At 43.4% G+C, this 17,869-nt stretch overlaps 1 protein-coding gene across 1 annotated transcript in view; it reads left to right on the forward strand.

Annotated features, from left to right (window-relative positions):
* The window catches only part of LOC146821377 (serine/arginine-rich splicing factor 7-like), a 42,511-nt gene that overhangs the window by 12,601 nt on the left and 12,041 nt on the right, over window positions 1-17,869 (forward strand). The window contains exons 2-5 of the mRNA XM_085612315.1: window positions 5,829-6,009; window positions 9,098-9,277; window positions 11,727-11,795; window positions 12,698-12,805. Coding sequence (XP_085468441.1) covers window positions 5,829-6,009; window positions 9,098-9,277; window positions 11,727-11,795; window positions 12,698-12,805 — 538 coding nt within the window. The remainder of the gene's footprint in view (window positions 1-5,828; window positions 6,010-9,097; window positions 9,278-11,726; window positions 11,796-12,697; window positions 12,806-17,869) is intronic.

Below are 17,869 nucleotides of genomic sequence, written 5' to 3' on the forward strand. Positions count from 1 at the left end.
CCACAAACCACACGTACAACCACACCGACACACAACCCCAACCACACACACCACCACACCCCCACCCCCCCACACACACATACACACAACCCCACACATACACACAACCCCACACATACGTACAACCGCACGTACAATCACCACGCGCACCCGCACAACCACTCGCACGACCACGCATGCGCACAACCACGTGCACGACCGCCTGTACAACCACGCGCACATACACACACACATACCAAGCATTGGCATAGCCAATAGGTCTTGTCTTTGGGACCTTATAAGTGTTTAGCCATGCAGCAGTTGATGTGGTTGCACCAAGGATATTGTGCTGCATAACTAAATACTTAGAAGGTCCCAAAAGCGAGACCTATTGGCTATGCCAATGCTTGTTTCTCACTGCAATGTGGGCTAATAGGCCAGCCCACTTCAGTAGTTCACTAACATCCCAGTGAGTGACAACATTCTTCCTTTTCACACAAAGCCCATCAGCCCACATAACAGTAATTGCATGCCAAGGACTACAATGGCAACATGTGCCTTTTGAGACCAATACAAATGTCTGCTTTTAGCCTTAAACTTTTTTGCTTGATGATCCAAAAGTGCCCCCAACAGAGTTGTGCACAAACTATGACAAAACAAGCATTGAGAAAAAACTAGCTAACAACGCCTGACCTATTGGGTTTGGCAATGCATATGTGTTACCTTTGGGACACAGGTGTATGGGTAGTGTAAGGTGTTGCAAGGAAAACATTGATAGTTGAGCTCTCCCACTTTTACTTTTTATCGCCACTACTCATGGGTCCAACATAGTATGCTATCACAAACTGGGGTGCTGAGATTGCCAGCCGCTTTTGTAGCACGAATTCGGGGTAGATGTGGACAGCCTTTTGGTTGAAGCTGCTCATAGATGTTACCTCGAACAGTAGAACTAAGACCTAATTGGCACCATCTGTACATGTCTCCCATGAAGGGGGTGTTTTGATGACTGGCTGGTTAAGGGTGCTATGACAATTGCTTTTTAAAATTTGGACTGGGTAGGTAATGCAGTAATTCCATGGCACCTAACTTGGAGCAACCGCCGGTATCACCTAACATGGATCTACCTGAGATATGAAGATCACAAACTACCCATAAACTATTACTCTTTCTTGGATCATTGAGTCTGTATGGAACCTTGGACCCTTCCACTCAGCGTTGTACTGGGGTCATTCCAAACTAACATCTGTATGTAGATGGATGGAAATAGTGGCTTACATCTGTGATTCTTGATTAGTGAAGTGAGTTGGCCATGCAATTAGAAAAGAGCATTTGTCTGTGTACATGTGTCAAATAATTTCCACTGAGTACACAAACTAATAAAACAATAAAGTGACAGTCATATCTGTTGCATGGGTCTGTAGTGGAGACTGTCTGAAGAAAAGGGTTGGGAGCACTCCCCGGTAACTCTTTCTGTGGTACTGAGATTGCTTTTCCTTCTGTGAGAGAAAAGACCGATACCAGGTTGTAAAAAAAAAAAAAAGTCGGGGTAAAATATAGGAGCAATATATCAACAAAGCACAGCTGGAACTAGTCCCCAAGATGTACTCTAAGCTCTTCTATGTTCCAGCCTCCTAGGAATTTTGTTTTTTAAACCAATGGTGTGTCTTGATTCAAGGCATCTCAGGTTAAGAACGTGATTGCCACCTCTGTGTGGAACTTGGTCAGTTATAAAATAGACCAGCTTGGGCCTATCGCTGTAGTTCATCTTGCTAAAATGAGGTGCCATTGGATACTGAGGATCTTTATTATCAATGGCACACTTGTGCTCGAATTCTGTAGTGTTTACCACAAGGGAACTGTAGGACATAAACCGCAAACTCTGAGCTACACGTGAGCAGTTTGGCCATTTTTAGGTCTCGCCTTGCTATCGCGTAAGCGATCGCAAAGCGAGACTATTGTAAAAGGGCATTTCAAAGTGCTCCCAAAAAGCGGATTGCATTGCTAGCACGCGCCCAATCACGCGCTTGGTGCCGCCATGCACTCCGCTTTTTAGGAGCACTTCAAAGGGTCCGCTCCCCCGCCTGGAATGCGCTCCCCCGCCAAACGCGCGCCAAATTTGCTTTCACTTTCGCGCCGTGAGCAGACGCGCCAAATTTGCTTTCACTTTCGCGCCGCGAAACGCAAATCATAACTAAGCAAATCATTAAATATCACCGCGCCTCAAAATGAATGGGTCTGTAATGCAACTGGTGCCCATGTAAAGCGCTGTTATACCTTCGGGTTGCGTTCGCGCTATATAAAACTTCAACAACAAAAAAACTCGGAAAAAATGAAAACCATCGGAAGCAGTGCTTCCAGTATTTTAAACGATTCATTTCGAAACCACGAGGGGCTTTCGAGGCTCTTCCTCCGGAGGGGTGTAGACGAGTATGCACATAAACATATTGCCCGTTAACATGTCTAAATAGGGGTGTGGGTGGGTACGAACAGTAAGGGACAGTGCAGATGACTTCGAGCCAGGCACGCAACGCACATTGGGATCAAAGGGCTTCAGCCCCACTCCCCTCACGTCGTGTGTGGCAACCCAGGCTGAGACGGCTTCCTGGGCACCCGAGTACTTCACAGGTCTTTAAAAGACCATTTGCTTGTGAATGAGGCTTTGCTGTTTTTCACCCCTTCTCAGAGCCCCTGCATCTCCACTCTTAACTACTGCTGGAAGAGTCAGCCCCCCCCCCACCCGAAATTTTTTCTTAGCCCCCTCGAAATTTGGCTCTAGTTGCGCCCCTGCTACGAGTGTATCTAAAGGGTGATGGTGACCAAGCGTGCACCACTGAGCGCCGCTCCTCTAGATGTGTGCATGAGGGTGCTGCTGCTCATGTCTGTGTAAACAAGTCTGGTGCCCGCCCAGCGTGGGCTCAACAACCGTCCTTGTGGAGGGTGCCGAAGCCACCCGAGTCTGCGCACATCAGTGGTACGTGTGTGTGTGTGTGTGTAATTGTAACAAGCATTGGCATAGCCAATAGGTCTAGCTTTTTTGGACCTTTATAAGTATTTAGTTTTGCAGCACAATATCTTTTGCGCAACACCATCAGCTGTTGAATGGCTAAACCTTGTACCTTATAGGTGTTTAGCCATGCAACAGTTGATGTTGTTGCACCAACGATATTGTGCTGCATAACTAAATACTTTTAAGGTCCCAAAAGCGAGACCTATTGGCAATGCTTGTTCTTGTTATGCTGTTAGCTGGGATCGTGCACTATTGCAACTGAATTTGAAGGTCTTGTGTTTTCTGCAGGGAAAGAAGCCTTGTAGTTTGCCCACTTTATTAGTGTCTTTCAGGGTGACCTCTGTGTGGACAAGGGTGTCTCTGGGATCTGCTCCTCCTGTACGTAGTGCTGTGTCTGTGCTGTGCATTGCCTATGATGGTGTCAGAGGTAAGGATTTGCCCATTACGCCTGAGAATCTTTTCCACCTGTTTGTGTTGGTTATTATAGGTGGTGATGTATTTGGATTTGTCCTCTCCTTCTACATCTTTAGTGGGTGTAAACAGAATACTATCTCTGTCCTTGATGGAAACTCTCAACAGCCTTTTTAAGAACTCAACCTGGTTATCCTCTTTTAAATCTTTTCATCGTGATACTTTGTTCCTTAAGAAATGATTCCTGGGAGCTAGTGTTTCTCCTAGCCATCACCAGCTCCCTGTGTGGGATAGTCCACTTCAAAGTCTCAGGGTGGCTTCTGAGGGCGTTGAGAAGGCTGTTGCGTGCTGTGGGCTTGCCGTTTAATTTAGTGGGACGGTGATTGTCCTCTCTCTTCCCCTTCACCACCACTATGCTGGTGTTTCAGGTATAGGCCAGATCAAGCGAATTCATCATGAGTTTGCTTACAAATGCTTCTGTAAACTCTGTAATGCCTCTCCATATAATGAATACATTATCGATATAAATCCTAGGATGGTATTCTCAATGTCCAGTGCTGTGTCCTTGGCGACGTATACCTGTTCTCCAAACAACCCATAAACAAGAGAGCATACATCCAAGGTCGGAAGGGTAAGACCATCCTCAACTGGATGCCCTATATGCGTTGGAGGAAGTCCTTGGTGTCTCTTGTTTGATGGTAGTTGGAAGCAAAGTTCCTCATAAGGAAATCAATATATCTGGGGGTATTTTCTAGGCTACTTTGTCTTGAGGACACAATCGGTCTTCCGGGTGGGCCTTTCCTGCTCTTATGGATCTTTGGGAGGAGGTAGATGACCGGTAGCTGTGGGTAATCTTTGTTTGAGGTAATTGTGCTCATCAGAGAAACTCTGGTCCCTCCAGTCTTCCAATTTGATCAAGAAGGTGTCCAGTATTCTTCCTTGGAGATGAGGGTATAGCATTCCCTGTCTTTGAGTTGCCTATATGCCTCACCAATATTTTTTCCCTAGGAAAAATAAGTGTTACCGCCTTTTTTTGGCTGGCAGGATTTTTATATTGGGGTCTTACGCTAAGCCCTCTACCGTCTGGCGTTGTGCCCTAGTTGTGTTGTGTATGATAAATTGTTGCCTATGTCTGTCTTTTTAGATCTTTAATGGGTTTCTCATGGAAAGAATCTATGGTGTCAAAGGGCATTTGAGACCTGAAAACGGAGGTGCGTTTGAAGTTCGTTGGGGCTGCTCTCTCAAGTAATATTTGTCATCTAGCAAGAGAATGGGGTCACTGGCAATCCATTCTCTTGCTTGATGCGCATAATATCACTTAAGATAGAGCAGCCTCAACGAACTAAGTGTTGCACTTAACAGTTTATTTCATGCTTGTCTAGAATTTACCGCATTTTTTATTTTGTTGTGAAATCGCATCCCTCATTTTACTTTGTATCATGCATAACACTGCCTTTTATTTACTACTTTCCCATATGGCGGCCCCTGTTTCCACAGGCAACCCATGTAACTGAGTGTTGTGTGACCAAGGCCTGGCTGTAGTCTTGTAGTTCTAGTGAACAAAGACACTAACTCGCCCCTCACAGCCTAGCATTGCTCTTTAGACCTTCAATGTTGGACACTACTGCATATAACCTTTTGAATTAATTTTGTATAACGTGTTTTATTACGGGTAGTAAAATTGAAAACCTGTTTTTCGAACCTAATATATTGAAAATCTAAAGGAAATTAAATATACAGTAGGTTGACTGCAATTTTTTAGTTATGCAATTAAGAATAGAAACGTTTTCAAACACTATTTGAGATGCTTAGAAAAGTTCTGTCTGTAGAATTGAGGGATTGTTAAAGCTGTTCTCTTCAAGGTGCAGCTAGCATGTTTACATTTTAGTTGACTTCATAAATAGATAACAGTAGACGGGGCCAGTGGGATTATTTGACTGAGGCTGCAGTGTTTACTACATGTGCCACAGCATTGCAGGCATCAAAAGAAATGTTTCTAGCTCAGAATGATAGAAAGAACTGCCAGAGAATGTGCCCATAATTTGGATAACCCCAACATGTAATTTAGTTCTCCATTGCTGCACAATACTAGTGAGCCAAACAAGGATAAAACTCTGCAGAGTATTGAAGTAGCTGCTATCATGATGGCTAACCAATGTTTCGCAGGGAGCTATCAAATATTGTACATTATGCAAATGTCTCTGAAACCAAGGTTTTTATACCTCTGCATTGTATGCAATAAAAGCACCCTTACAGACCTGTAACATTGCGTTTGTCAGGGTTTTATTTTAGTCCAATGAATGGTAAGCATGTGCCTTTCGGAAACAGATTTTTTTTTTCTTCCCCCCCCTTTGAAAAAATGTTTTAATAAAAGGACACATTTTCCTTAATAGGTGTCTTATAAATGCACAAATATTTCTTTTCTGAACAGAAAACAAGGTGTTTGTGGGTAACCTTGAAGCAGGAGCTGGAAAAGGAGAGTTGGAGCGTGCATTTAGTTATTATGGCCCTTTGCGAACCGTGTGGATAGCAAGAAACCCTCCAGGATTTGCTTTTGTGGAGTTTGAAGATTCAAGAGATGCAGAAGATGCTGTTCGTGGATTGGATGGGAAGTAAGTTTACATTATGTGGTGGCATAAATTGTCTGTTTAGCAGTTGCCATTCGTGTATTGCTGAATTTGTTTTTTTTTGTAGTACCGGGTTTTTTGTGTGTGTTGTAATGGCTGTGATATGGTTTGAGTGGTACAACTCAGAAGAGAAGTGGAAAAAAAGCTCCTACAGGGAAAATAAATCTTAACGAATGTGAAATGCATTGTTATATTATTCCTTGTCATTTTTTTGTGTGCAAATTAGGCACTCAAGACCTGATAGGTTATCGTTTGTCTGTCACTGAATACTTACATAATTCTATTTTAATAATTGTCCTGCAAATTTACCTTGAATACCCTTGTTACAAGCTATCTGTAAAGGTTGAGGTATTTACCACATGATACAGCGTTTTCAATATGAAAATGGGGATTAACATTTTAAGCTGTTTAACACTCGATTCTGTACATAAATGCCATAGACCATTTGGTTTGAATAATGGGGGAATCGGTTACATTTTCTCACACCAAGGACACCCAGGCAGGTAAGTGAGTAGTTGTTAATTCAGAGTGAGTGTTTATCAACCATCCCATGGCAGCTCCAGGTCTCCACTGTACAAACATGGAATCTTCCCTTGCTGCAGTCCACAACTCACAAGTTTAATGCATAACCATACCCCCTCACCCCCCCCCCCATGAAACAATCCTAAAAACACCAAAGAAACTGTAATGTCCACGACCAATTAAGCCACAATGCAAGCATAACATTGAAAAAGGAAAAACAAGGATGTATAACATTACTACAGGAAAAGAGAAATTATAACCAATGACAGTCAGTGGCATAATCCTTCCATCACGACGGTGTCCTCAATGAAGCTGATCATTTGTGCCTTCTTCATGACACAGTTGAAAATATCTAAGCCATGTTTTAACCCTGGGAGGACTGCCTGCCATCAAGAAAGACTCCTAATCTCCGGTGTACCACAAACCTGTCCAGAAGAAACCATCTGCAAAGAGAGAAGTTTGGTACCGCCTTGTGGCCCACCCCACCCCCTTGTACTTACCTTAACTCCAGGAGATCGACACCAGACACCGCTTTACTCACCTGTGAACAGCGCAGCTTTGAGTACCCCCCCCCCCCCCCCCCAGTCTCCATTGGTTGGCATCGGGCACCCGACCATGAATTTGACCTCTGTACCCTGCCGCCCCTGTGCTGCGGGTGTTGCACTCTTGGAACCAATTTGAACCCTGCCTAGTATTGACAAGACTTCCAGAAGATAGAATCTGTTAAGTAGAGTAACCGCCTGCCAAAACTGCGTTCTTGTTTTCCTCCCATAGGTTAACACTACAAAGCACCAAGAGTCCACTTTTTTAAAGTGTAAAGCGTTTTTCCTGAAAAACTTACTTGCCTTTTTGCAAACATCTTGGTCTTTAAATTACATTTTGAAAGAAGCTTATTTTTCTAAAATTGGTGTGGATCTCCTTTTTGAGTAGTGCCATTTATTAGTCACTGTGCATAAAAAATGTCTTGCACTTTTCTGCGCTAGGCCTAAGGCTGCTTGTCCACACTACCACAAATGGAGCACTTTGGGTGTACATTGAGCCCTGTACACTTAGGGGGGGAATCTCTGGACTCTGTGCACGATAAAACCACCTAGTGTTATAGCATATACAGAGACAGCTTCGTAAACCTGGCTGCATTCTATAATTCACAATTCTAATGCATAACCTTAACAAGATTCCTTCTTACATTATTTTTATCGGGAGATGGGTTGTGTAAGGTTTCAATTAATAATTCAAATGCTGGGTCTACTTCCCTGTTTGTAACTTGATTGATGTAGGCTAGGTATTCTCCTTTGGCAATTGTGTGTTTTTGAGAAAGAAAAAAAAAATCATCAGCATCTTAATCATTGACTGGGTGGGTGCAGTTAATAAGGTGACTATGCCAGAGGTGGAAGCTAGTCTTTTAACTTGGAAATGACGATAAACGTGGGGCAACTCCGTGCCTAAGCTTTCTGGCAAGATTAATTCATCTAACATGGATAAACATGGATAAGTAACTTAGAGTTTGGTCGTGATGTATCTAACTAAGATAGATCCGATTGTGGATGGCTTATTGAGACTTGTTAGGCTGAACTAATGGAACCATGCTCTAATGATCTTTATGAAGTTTTTGCATAAACTAATGACCAATGGATTAGCTCTCCGGTATATATATCCTGTCAATTAACTCTGGGCGTTAACATTTCTTTAATCGTTTTTTTACCTGCTGGAGATAAAGGAGCTGTTCATACACCTTGTTTTGTTAATGTGATGAGCTGGTATTCAGCATATAGAGGTGTGTTCAGTGCCTTACATAAAGCCTTGTTTTCAATTTGATTTAAAATGTGCGAACTACTAAGTACAAGAACATACTTCGTGGGCATCAGTGGCGTTTGCAATGAGGGCTTTGGGATATGGTGATTACCATCGCAACTACACTTGCCTTGACGGTGTCCCCTGGTTGTGGCTTGTATTTGTTTTCCTATTAGCAAAACTACACAGGGCTGTTGAACTTAGGCTTACTTTACAAAAGTCGTTAAAAAAATTATCTAAAAATCTATCTGGTTTTGTAAAGCGCTACTCAAGTCAAGTCAAGAAAGCTTTATTCGACGATTGTCATAAAAGCATACAGATTCCATACATTTACAAAACAATACATTTTAAATATTTTGGAATAGTTTAAAACAATAAATAAATAGAGATATTTACAGAATAATTGAGCAATTCAAGGGAAGGGAAATTAATCAGGACAACATTTTGCTCCTAGTCACCCATGCCCTTCCAAGAAACTTTGCAACAGATATGTAAACAAGTGAAATTTCAGCAGACCGTAAAATACGAACTGCCACCTTGGTATTTCTAGTACCCAAGGTCCGGCACATTGGTTTAAGCCAGGTCTGTCGAGGAATTACATAGGAAGGGCATTGGAACAAAAAGTGATTAACAGATTCGATAGCTACTCATCTGTGGGGGTCTCAAGGCGCTCTTTGTCCCTAAATGGCTCTGTATAGTTGAGCACTGACTTTAGTATGTTGCACAAATATTCTTTTACATCGGGATTTCCTTATTTTAGTGTGCTCTGTGGGTCAAGGCTACGGGTGGAATTGTCAACCGGCATGCCTCGTCGCTCCCGATATGACCGACCTCCATCGAGACGCCCCTTCGATCCTAATGACAAGTGCTTCAAATGTGGAGAGGAAGGCCACTATGCTTATGATTGTCATCGTTACTCTGGCCGCCGACGGAGGAGCAGGTATTATCGGTGTATTCTTTTGCAGTTTCGTTGATTCGGACCGAAGATATTTTCTGGCATGAGTATATTTGTTACTTTACCCCTATTTTATGAATATATAACGTGGAAGTGGTACAGTCACTATTAGTTATTTAACCAGTTGCACTTGCATGAATATGAAAGTGTCGTAGGCAACATGCATTTTTCCCGTTTACAAGTAGAAACAAACCTTCAACGTCAACTGACTCTCCACTTTTCTTCTTTAGTTACAATTTACATATGGTTTAATGTCATTTTTACAGTCTAGAAAGGCCATTTATTTCCTTGATCAATTGCCTGCATCAGCCATATGTATATTCCTTAATCACTTACTCTGGTTCAGCGTTATGCATGCAATGCCCTGCTTCTCTAGTATGTGCTACCCCAACCACCCCCTAATTCCCCCTCCCTTCGACACTCATACTCGCAACTCCATGCTTTATCACTTAATTTGACCTCCTACCAGTTTGCCTTGAGTAGTAGTGACCAGTGTAGTAACCTTCAGTCCTTTCCGGAGTATACATTGGGATTTAACTCTTAAAGGGGACGTCATGCTACCCCCAAAAATAACCCATTTTATCCTGCACCTGCCATCCCAAATGTGAATGCTTGAGATTTGTGACAAAAAAAAATGCATCTTAAGGTGTGACTAGCAGAGCCACCTATAAGCCATGCTCGCCATACAGGGTATAACCCAGAATACTCCAATCTCCATCTGTGCGGCAAGGGTAGAAAGCCTCCCACTGTTAAATGTACACATCTACATGCGAGGTGTTTGTTCAGTAGCTTAACTCCACTTCCCCAATGAGCATGGCTGTATCTTCAGCAACTTGGGCTCCCGGATAATTTTTTTAAAGTTAGGTGGGTTTAATCCAGTCAACCTTGAGATGTTGGCATTCATACTGCTTGATCTTTTAGGACTGGTTCCCTTCCAGTAGGGAGTGGACAAGAGCATCCTCTACAGAATTCCCAACACCAAAATCCAAACGATTATTCTGTCCCTGTGCTGGGAGCTAGGGAAGATCTTTGTGCTTCATAACTCGCACTCCTTTACTGAGAAGGGGCCCCTCTGACAACATAGTATCTTAAATGGTGCCGGTCACAAACTAACTCTTTTTGACAAGACCGTATTTTGCTAGGCATTCTGTTTCAGGCTTACAGTGCCATCTCAGCAGCTCTTGGCCTTTGTAGACTGTAGAACTTACGGGGTTTGTTGATTGCATTTGGGGTTGGAGGTGTCTGTGGGGGGGTGGGGGGGTGGGCGGTGGTTATGGGACCATGGGAGTAAAACGTGATGCAAAAATGTAATTTACTGTGATGTTATTGGTGTATTTTATAGATTGTTCATTTTTTTTATATGCAAAATATTAATCCTTGACCTGGTCAAAACCTTTCAGGTTTCTTCGTTTGAGTCAGTCGCCTTGATTCAGAATGTCACGAGCCTTAAGATTTCATGCTGAGGCGCCTTGCAAATTCGACCATTAAGATTCTGCTATACCTTGGGTGATCAGCATGAGGCCATATCCCCTCGAGCCTTCTACATGTAGCTTCACCTTTAACAATCCTTAGAGGCCAGAAAAATTAAGAAGGTGACCGCCATTGCGCTGTAAATTTGGCTTTCAATTGGGCCCCCTACGTTAGAAAGAGGAACGTCCGATTGACCACATTCCCTCCTAGAAAAATCTTCCTCCGACAATCAAGTCTCACCCGGTTTCATTTGGCTGTCGGTATGGTCGTCGCTAGATTGAAGAAAACATCTACAATAGACGCAGCGATCGACTGATAGATCTTCTAGATCTCCTAGACCTTGAGCCAAAGAGGGTCGACCTGCAAACTTGCAAGGTTTACTTTAACTACAAATTACACTTTTTTTTTTCTTTATAAGAAATGTACATTTTATGTTCAGCTAAGCAGACTTTGTTAGCAGAAATGTAAACCCGTAGCTTGGATACATTTAGAAGTATAGTTAATTGACCCCCAGTTTTCTTTCATCTGGGAAACAGGTTTTTCTTAGTTCTGAGAAATGTTATCAACTGTTTAAATCTTGTGCAAAGGCTTAAATTCAGGCTTTGTTTAATCTGTTGCCAGTGTTAGACGTAGCAATAATTATTGGACGGACCTTTAAAACTATTTTTATTTTTAACAACTTGAGTTTTCCTTGTGATACAGACCCTCAGTTTTATTAGCTTCAGACATCATGTTCCCCACCTGTAGATCTAGCGGTTTGTGCTTTTTCTAGTGTCAAAGGAATTTCCTCTTGCCACTTAATATATTTTGGAGTCTTGGGGATAATGACCCTCCCCCTTTGGCCTCCCCACACTGGCACATGATTCTATAGTTAACTGAACACCATTCGTAAGTGGTATTGAGGCAGTGGTAGACTAAGACCTAAGGTTCTATTGTGACACTTTTTTTCAACTTGATGACTTAGGTCAAGGTCTCGATCTTACTCGAGGTCCAGAGGACGAAGGTATTCTCGTTCACGCAGCCGGGGCCGAAGGTGAGATTATTTCCTTGTGCACGGTTTTCATAAATTTATTCTCTGGCATCAAATTGTTTTTTATGCTAATGTCTTCCTAATCCATATAATTTGCCAGGACTTTCGGTTTTACCTTATGGGGCTAGTCCTAACCCCCCCCCCTTCTAATATGATGATTAGATTGTATTCATTGCCTAGTTATGAAAATTATTGACCTAAAAATTATTGACCTAAAATCCTGATGGAAAGTTCAGTTGCCTAAAAGATGACGCAAACTGGCTTACTTCAATACTTGTTCAGATGTGTTGCAGCATAATTAATATTGAATTAGCATATTGGGAAGCACCCTTTGCAATCCAGTCACTGCTGTTGTGTGTGTGTGTGTGTATATGTGTGTGTGTATATATATATATATATATATATATATATATATATATATAAGAGAGAGAGACACACTATTGTACTGAAAGTAATAATATGCCATTTATTCTTGTGATGTGTGAGAAGTCATGAACAAGTGTGGCATTCAGACATTATATGACTCAATAGTGTGTTGCTTTTTGAGATCCAGTGTCTTGAATCCTGAAGTAAGGAGAAACATACATAATGAATAACATTTACAAGACTGTTCTGTAGCAATGTTTTTAATAAAAAGAAATGTGGCACATAACGTTTGACTATGTATGAATGTTATTTGACAGAGAACAAGTCCAGTTGCACTCTTGGCATTTTCATATGTTTTATGGATATTCACCCATCAAGCTCTATTGTGGGTATATTCCAAATCTATGTGACTGTATTTTTGGTTCTTACAACCGATTTTAAAAGAGCCAGCTAAGTGAGTCTTTATTTTGATCATGCTGTTTTTTTAACATGTCACTTTCTACAATATAGTTAAGTCTATGCTTTCTTGTTTTTTTTAGAACACGGTCTCGCTCTCGAAGGTCTGCATCTAGATCTCTTAGCAGATCTAGATCTCCACGCAGGTACAGGTCTACTTCTCGCAGGTCGCGATCAGCGAAAAGATCAAGGTAAGACATGTTATTTAAAGCTTTGAATTTTCCTGCCAGGGCTTATTATAGTGCTGTAAGAAACCTACATAATCCAAATCCTCCTTCAGTTACTGCCCATCAATCATGCTACATTATACTTATTTTAAACCGAGACATGTTAAAATGACAACACTACGTATTTAGCCATGGTCGATTTTCTATTAAGTATCCATTAGATATTCATAATATTAAATAACTCGTGTTATCTTTGGGGGTCAGTGGGGGTTGTATTTTAAAATTGTTTTCTTTTGCTGAAATGTCGACTTGGTCTGGTAGGCAGGACTTCAGTTTTTCCTTTTTCCCTTTCATCTCTCAATAAAATTGATGACTTTGCGTGATTAACCGTAGAAGCCCAAACACAGCCATGGCACAACCTCTGTATTCAGTGGGGATTTTGTTTCGGCCATTGTCTGTCACTACCTTTTCAGCTTATAAACCATGTGTTGCCACTTCCGTTTCTTATTTACATATGCAGTGACAACTGGTGGGTGGGTGGGTTAGGTGACCATAAGGTTTGTCATCAGAAAACGGCCAAAGTTTTACTGAAAACAGTGTATTTCCTGTGCAATAGTTGCAGTTGGTAAAATCGTTGCTTTGAGGGTTTACTTGCTTGGATATGGCACATCTTAGTTGCTGGGAATGCAAGCTGAAAAAGGGAAATTATTTCCTTTATTTGTATGTCTGATGTGTGTTCAGTGTCTGTAATCTCGATGTTACACATTCATGTCTAGTTCTTGCAGCAGGGCGTGGACACCCCTTTCGGTGTCAGTGAGAAATACACTCGAAAGCTGGCATATCACCTTTCTGTTAAAATGTTTCTCTCCCCGTACACCTGACCAGAAAGCGAAAACTTTTCCATTTGCAATCATCTGAACGCCAGCAGATTCCTCACCTTGGATACCCCAAGGTGCCAACCTGGTCCTGCAGAAATTTGCGGTAGTGCTCAATACCACCTATAGGTGACATTGTGCTGCACCACGCTGACACCATACTATTCCAAAAGTGATGAAGCTGTTCTTCATATCTGCGCAAGCCCTGCACATCGACATCGATTCCACCTTCTGATGCATATCCGGAGCTCCAGTCCCCCATAGTCTGTCTCCTACAACTTCTAAAAACCTTGTTGCCCACCGAAACCGATAGGATTCATGCTGTACAGTGACTGCAGCAACCATGTTTTGGCCACTAACTTGCACATGGTGGGCCTTTGGGGTCTGGGCTCTATACATGACTTGAAGTCTAGTGATGAATGCATCCTGGTGCATTCTAGGGTGATTCGAGATCGGCAAGCAAAGTTGTAAGTTGCTGAACATGAAAAGTGACTTCAAAGAAAAGGTACAAGGGTGTCAAGATGCGAGCTGCACTCCCTCAGTCATCGACAATTGAACAAATTCCCCAGTTGTTCCTGATGTACCCTGAGTCCCTCAGGCTTTTGTCTACCTCACAGCAAATCGAGGCCTTCAAAGAGGTGCTGTAAATTTTTAGTGTGCTTTTGAGTCCTTCTGGCACACCTGCAGTGCCATGGAACAGCAGGGGCCTCCACACGTAGACTGTTTGAAAGTCTTTCCCTGGCCCTTCTAGTCCCTTTTAAAGCCAGTTACTGGGCCTGTACAACGTCCAGGTCCCTGATGCCATTGGTGCAGTCGGTAATCTTTTCCGACGCGTACTTTGGCTTGACCAATGTCGCACTATATTACAAAAGAGCAGGCTGCTGACATCCAGCTTGACTCTTATCCAGTGTCTTGATCTAGTAGCAACTATCAGCAGAGGCCTTATTTTCTTTTTGGGTCATTCTGGTCCTGTGCCAGAGCAGGGTGCACCTTATGACACTGAGGTTGATAACTTACTCTCTCTACCTCTTATTACTGATGATTCCTTATACATTGATTTGCAGAATGGCATGCTAAATACCTCAGCTGAGACAGTTTCTTCTCACCACATGTTTGTTTCTTTATTTTTATGGGATTTGTAGTGCGCACAGCTACTGAGTGTCGAGGCGCGAGCCCAGTGATAAGAGAAGCAGAAGAAAAATTAACAGATTAGATGAAAAGGACTGTTTTAAGCCTTTCCCTAAAGAGCTTTGCATCCTGGATACTGCTGAGGTCCAGAGGGAGTTGGCTCTAGGCCGCAGCTGCCTTGTAGGCAAGGGAGCTGCTGCCTACCCTTTTTTTTTTTTTTTAGACGAAACCTAAGGACGTGGGCCAAAAAGCATCGTGGCTGAGCGTAGCTGCCTGGGAGGGACATAGAACCTGAAGAGCTTTCTCAAGTATGCGGTGCCAAGCACATGGAGAGCTGCATGTGCCAGGACCAAGGCTTTGAACTTCACCCTCTATCACCGGCAGCTAGTGCAGATTACACAGGTGTTGTCTAACGCTGGTCTTTATAGGAATATTGAGAAGAGTTCTGGCCGTGGCGTTCTGGACTACCTGAAGTTTGTTTAGTAGGTGGCCGACCAATGTATAAGGCATTGGTGTAATCAAGGCGCGAAGATATCCGCACACAAGTGATCTTTTCCTGTGCTGAGATGGGGAGACGGGGAGAGGAGGGAGTAACTTTCAAGAGTATTTTAATGTGCCAAAGCACAGACCCGTAAGCTTCTTAATTTGAGGGATGAAGCCCAACTTCTCATCAAACCAGATCCCTAAATTCTTCGTGGGTTGGTCCTCGGAAATTGGCGTGGGAGATTCTTCAGGGCAGAATGAGTTCCAGAACTGCAGGGGGGGGGGGGGGGGGAGTTCTAGAAAATCTAAACACAGCTGACAGGCAGGATTTGACTGGGCAGGTGAAGGAGTCATTCATTTTTTTTAAAACACTTTTTATTGAGCACAAAGACAGCAAGCGTGACAAATATATTGACAATGCACAAATGTCCACCATTACCAGTTCAGCCATTTCGCAGCCTCCTTCCCACGCAGCCAAACCTTGGCGCTGTCGTCCCCAGTACCGGGAACATCCCCCACAGTGTTAGCGCTATTACACCATCTAATTGACCTGGACCCCTTCTAGGCAGGCAGTCCCACGGGCGCCTTTACTCAGTGTCATGGGGGTCCAGTGCTGCCCTTCCCGGCAACCGCTTGCTCTCATTCCTAAGTTCAATTGTTGGAGAGATACAGATGTTGCCTCGAAGGAGTCATTCTTATTCCATGTGAAAAGGAGCTGGGTGTCGTCTGCTTATGTAATGACTTTGGCACCAAGATCTTCAGCCACCTGGCTATGGGGAGGCACGTAAATGGTAAAGAGCAGAGGGCTCAATATAGATCCTTGCGGCACACCTGTGGTCAGGTTCTGGCGGGAGGCTGAAAATAGAGGGATCCAGGTTTGCTGCGTTCAGCCCTCAAGATAGGATTTCAGCCACAGCCAAGCAGGCCCTGATACTCCAATTTCCAGGAGACAGGCCAGGAGCAGAGTGTGCGGCACGGTGTGGATCGCAGCCGACGGGTCTAACAGAATCAGGGCAGCCTTGCCTCCAGAAGAGTGTGAGGATTCCTGGATGGCCTCAGAGATTTCAACCAGAGCCGACTCAGTGCTGTAGAAGGCTCTGAAGCCAGATTGGGCTGGGTGGAGAAGACCATGTTGCTCTACATAGTCGGACAGCTGTTTGTTAACGAGTTTTTCGCACACTTGCCACAGCAGGGAGGAGGTAAATAGGGCGATAGCTGGAGAGGATATTTGGGTCAAGACTAGGTTTTTTAATAGAGGGACGATTTTTGCTTGTTTCCTGGCTGGAGGCACTATGGCTGAGGTAAGAGAGGTTGATCAGCATATTCAACTCTGGGTTGATCACTTCAGTGGCCTTGGCTAGCAATTTAGCCGGACAAGGGTTAGGTGCGGAACCAGATTTAACTGACTTAAGGGCTGCGAAGGAGTCCTGCCTAGATATTGCATTGAAGGCAGAGTAGCCAAATAAGCAGGTGGCAACCAGTCAGGAGGAATGCTCGCCTGGCAGGCAGGCTATTACCAACGTCAAAATTAGATTGGAGTGCACAGATCTTGTTGAAGAAACTAGAGTTCTTCACACCAGGCGAGCGAATGGGAATTTGTAATGGACTCCACCTTAAGGGGAGGGAAAGCTTTGAGCGATAAAGATTTCTTTGGCAATGTTACCAGAGAGGGCAATTCCCTCTGCATAAGGAAGACTTTTAGCTTGAGCAATGGCTGTGTAATAGGACTTTAATGTCTTAGAGCTGTCCTAACTATCGGACAATACTCCTGTCTCCATTTGTGTTCAAGCCTTTTGCACTGCTGCTTCTGGGTTTTAAGGGATCCCGAAAAGCATGTCTTGGAAGGACAATACCTCTGGTGCCTATGACCTGTCCCGGCAGAAAGGTGCTCTACCGCCTGGAAGATCCAGTTTGTGAAACTATCTAGGGTTTCATTCAAGCTGTTGGATAGAGCCGGACGTGACTCTGCAAGACCAAAGGCCGTTGGGTCAATTCTGTGAGTGGGTTTCCGCTGGTGTCACAAACTGGGTTGTGCCAACATAGGTTTATTATGGACTTGCCAAGAGAAGTGGATCGAGAAATGATCTGACCAGTTCACTGGTTGGCGATCCTCAACTGAGATCGCAAAGTTGGAACAGATCTGATACAGCAAGTGACTGCCCGGTGGGTGGGGATGCTAACCCATTGTTGAAGCTGGACAAGTCTCAGTGTCTAGGAACTCCTGAGTGTCCCCTGCTTCACTGATGTCCAAGTGGATGTTAAAATCCACGAGAAGTATAAAGTGGGAGAAGCGAAGAGCTCGCGGGATGATTAACTCTTAAAAGCTGATGAAACACAACTAGTAGAAATGGACAAAGTATTGAGGAACTATATGCAGCCGTTCCAGGCGTTCTGAATTTCCGGTACCGACGGGAATCTCTGTACGCAATTACGAGTTTGCAGACCAAGAATTACTTGGCATAATTCTGCATGGAAAGCTGCATGTTTAAAGCTACAGATCACATTTTTAATGAAACTGCACTACAGCAACAGCACCGACCCTGATATACTATTAATGGCCGCCGAGCAGCACGGTAGCAGCAGAAAGCCTTTTAGGCTCTTA

The sequence above is a fragment of the Triturus cristatus genome, chromosome 6, assembly GCF_964204655.1.
Source record: "Triturus cristatus chromosome 6, aTriCri1.1, whole genome shotgun sequence".
Lineage (NCBI taxonomy): Eukaryota > Metazoa > Chordata > Amphibia > Caudata > Salamandridae > Triturus > Triturus cristatus.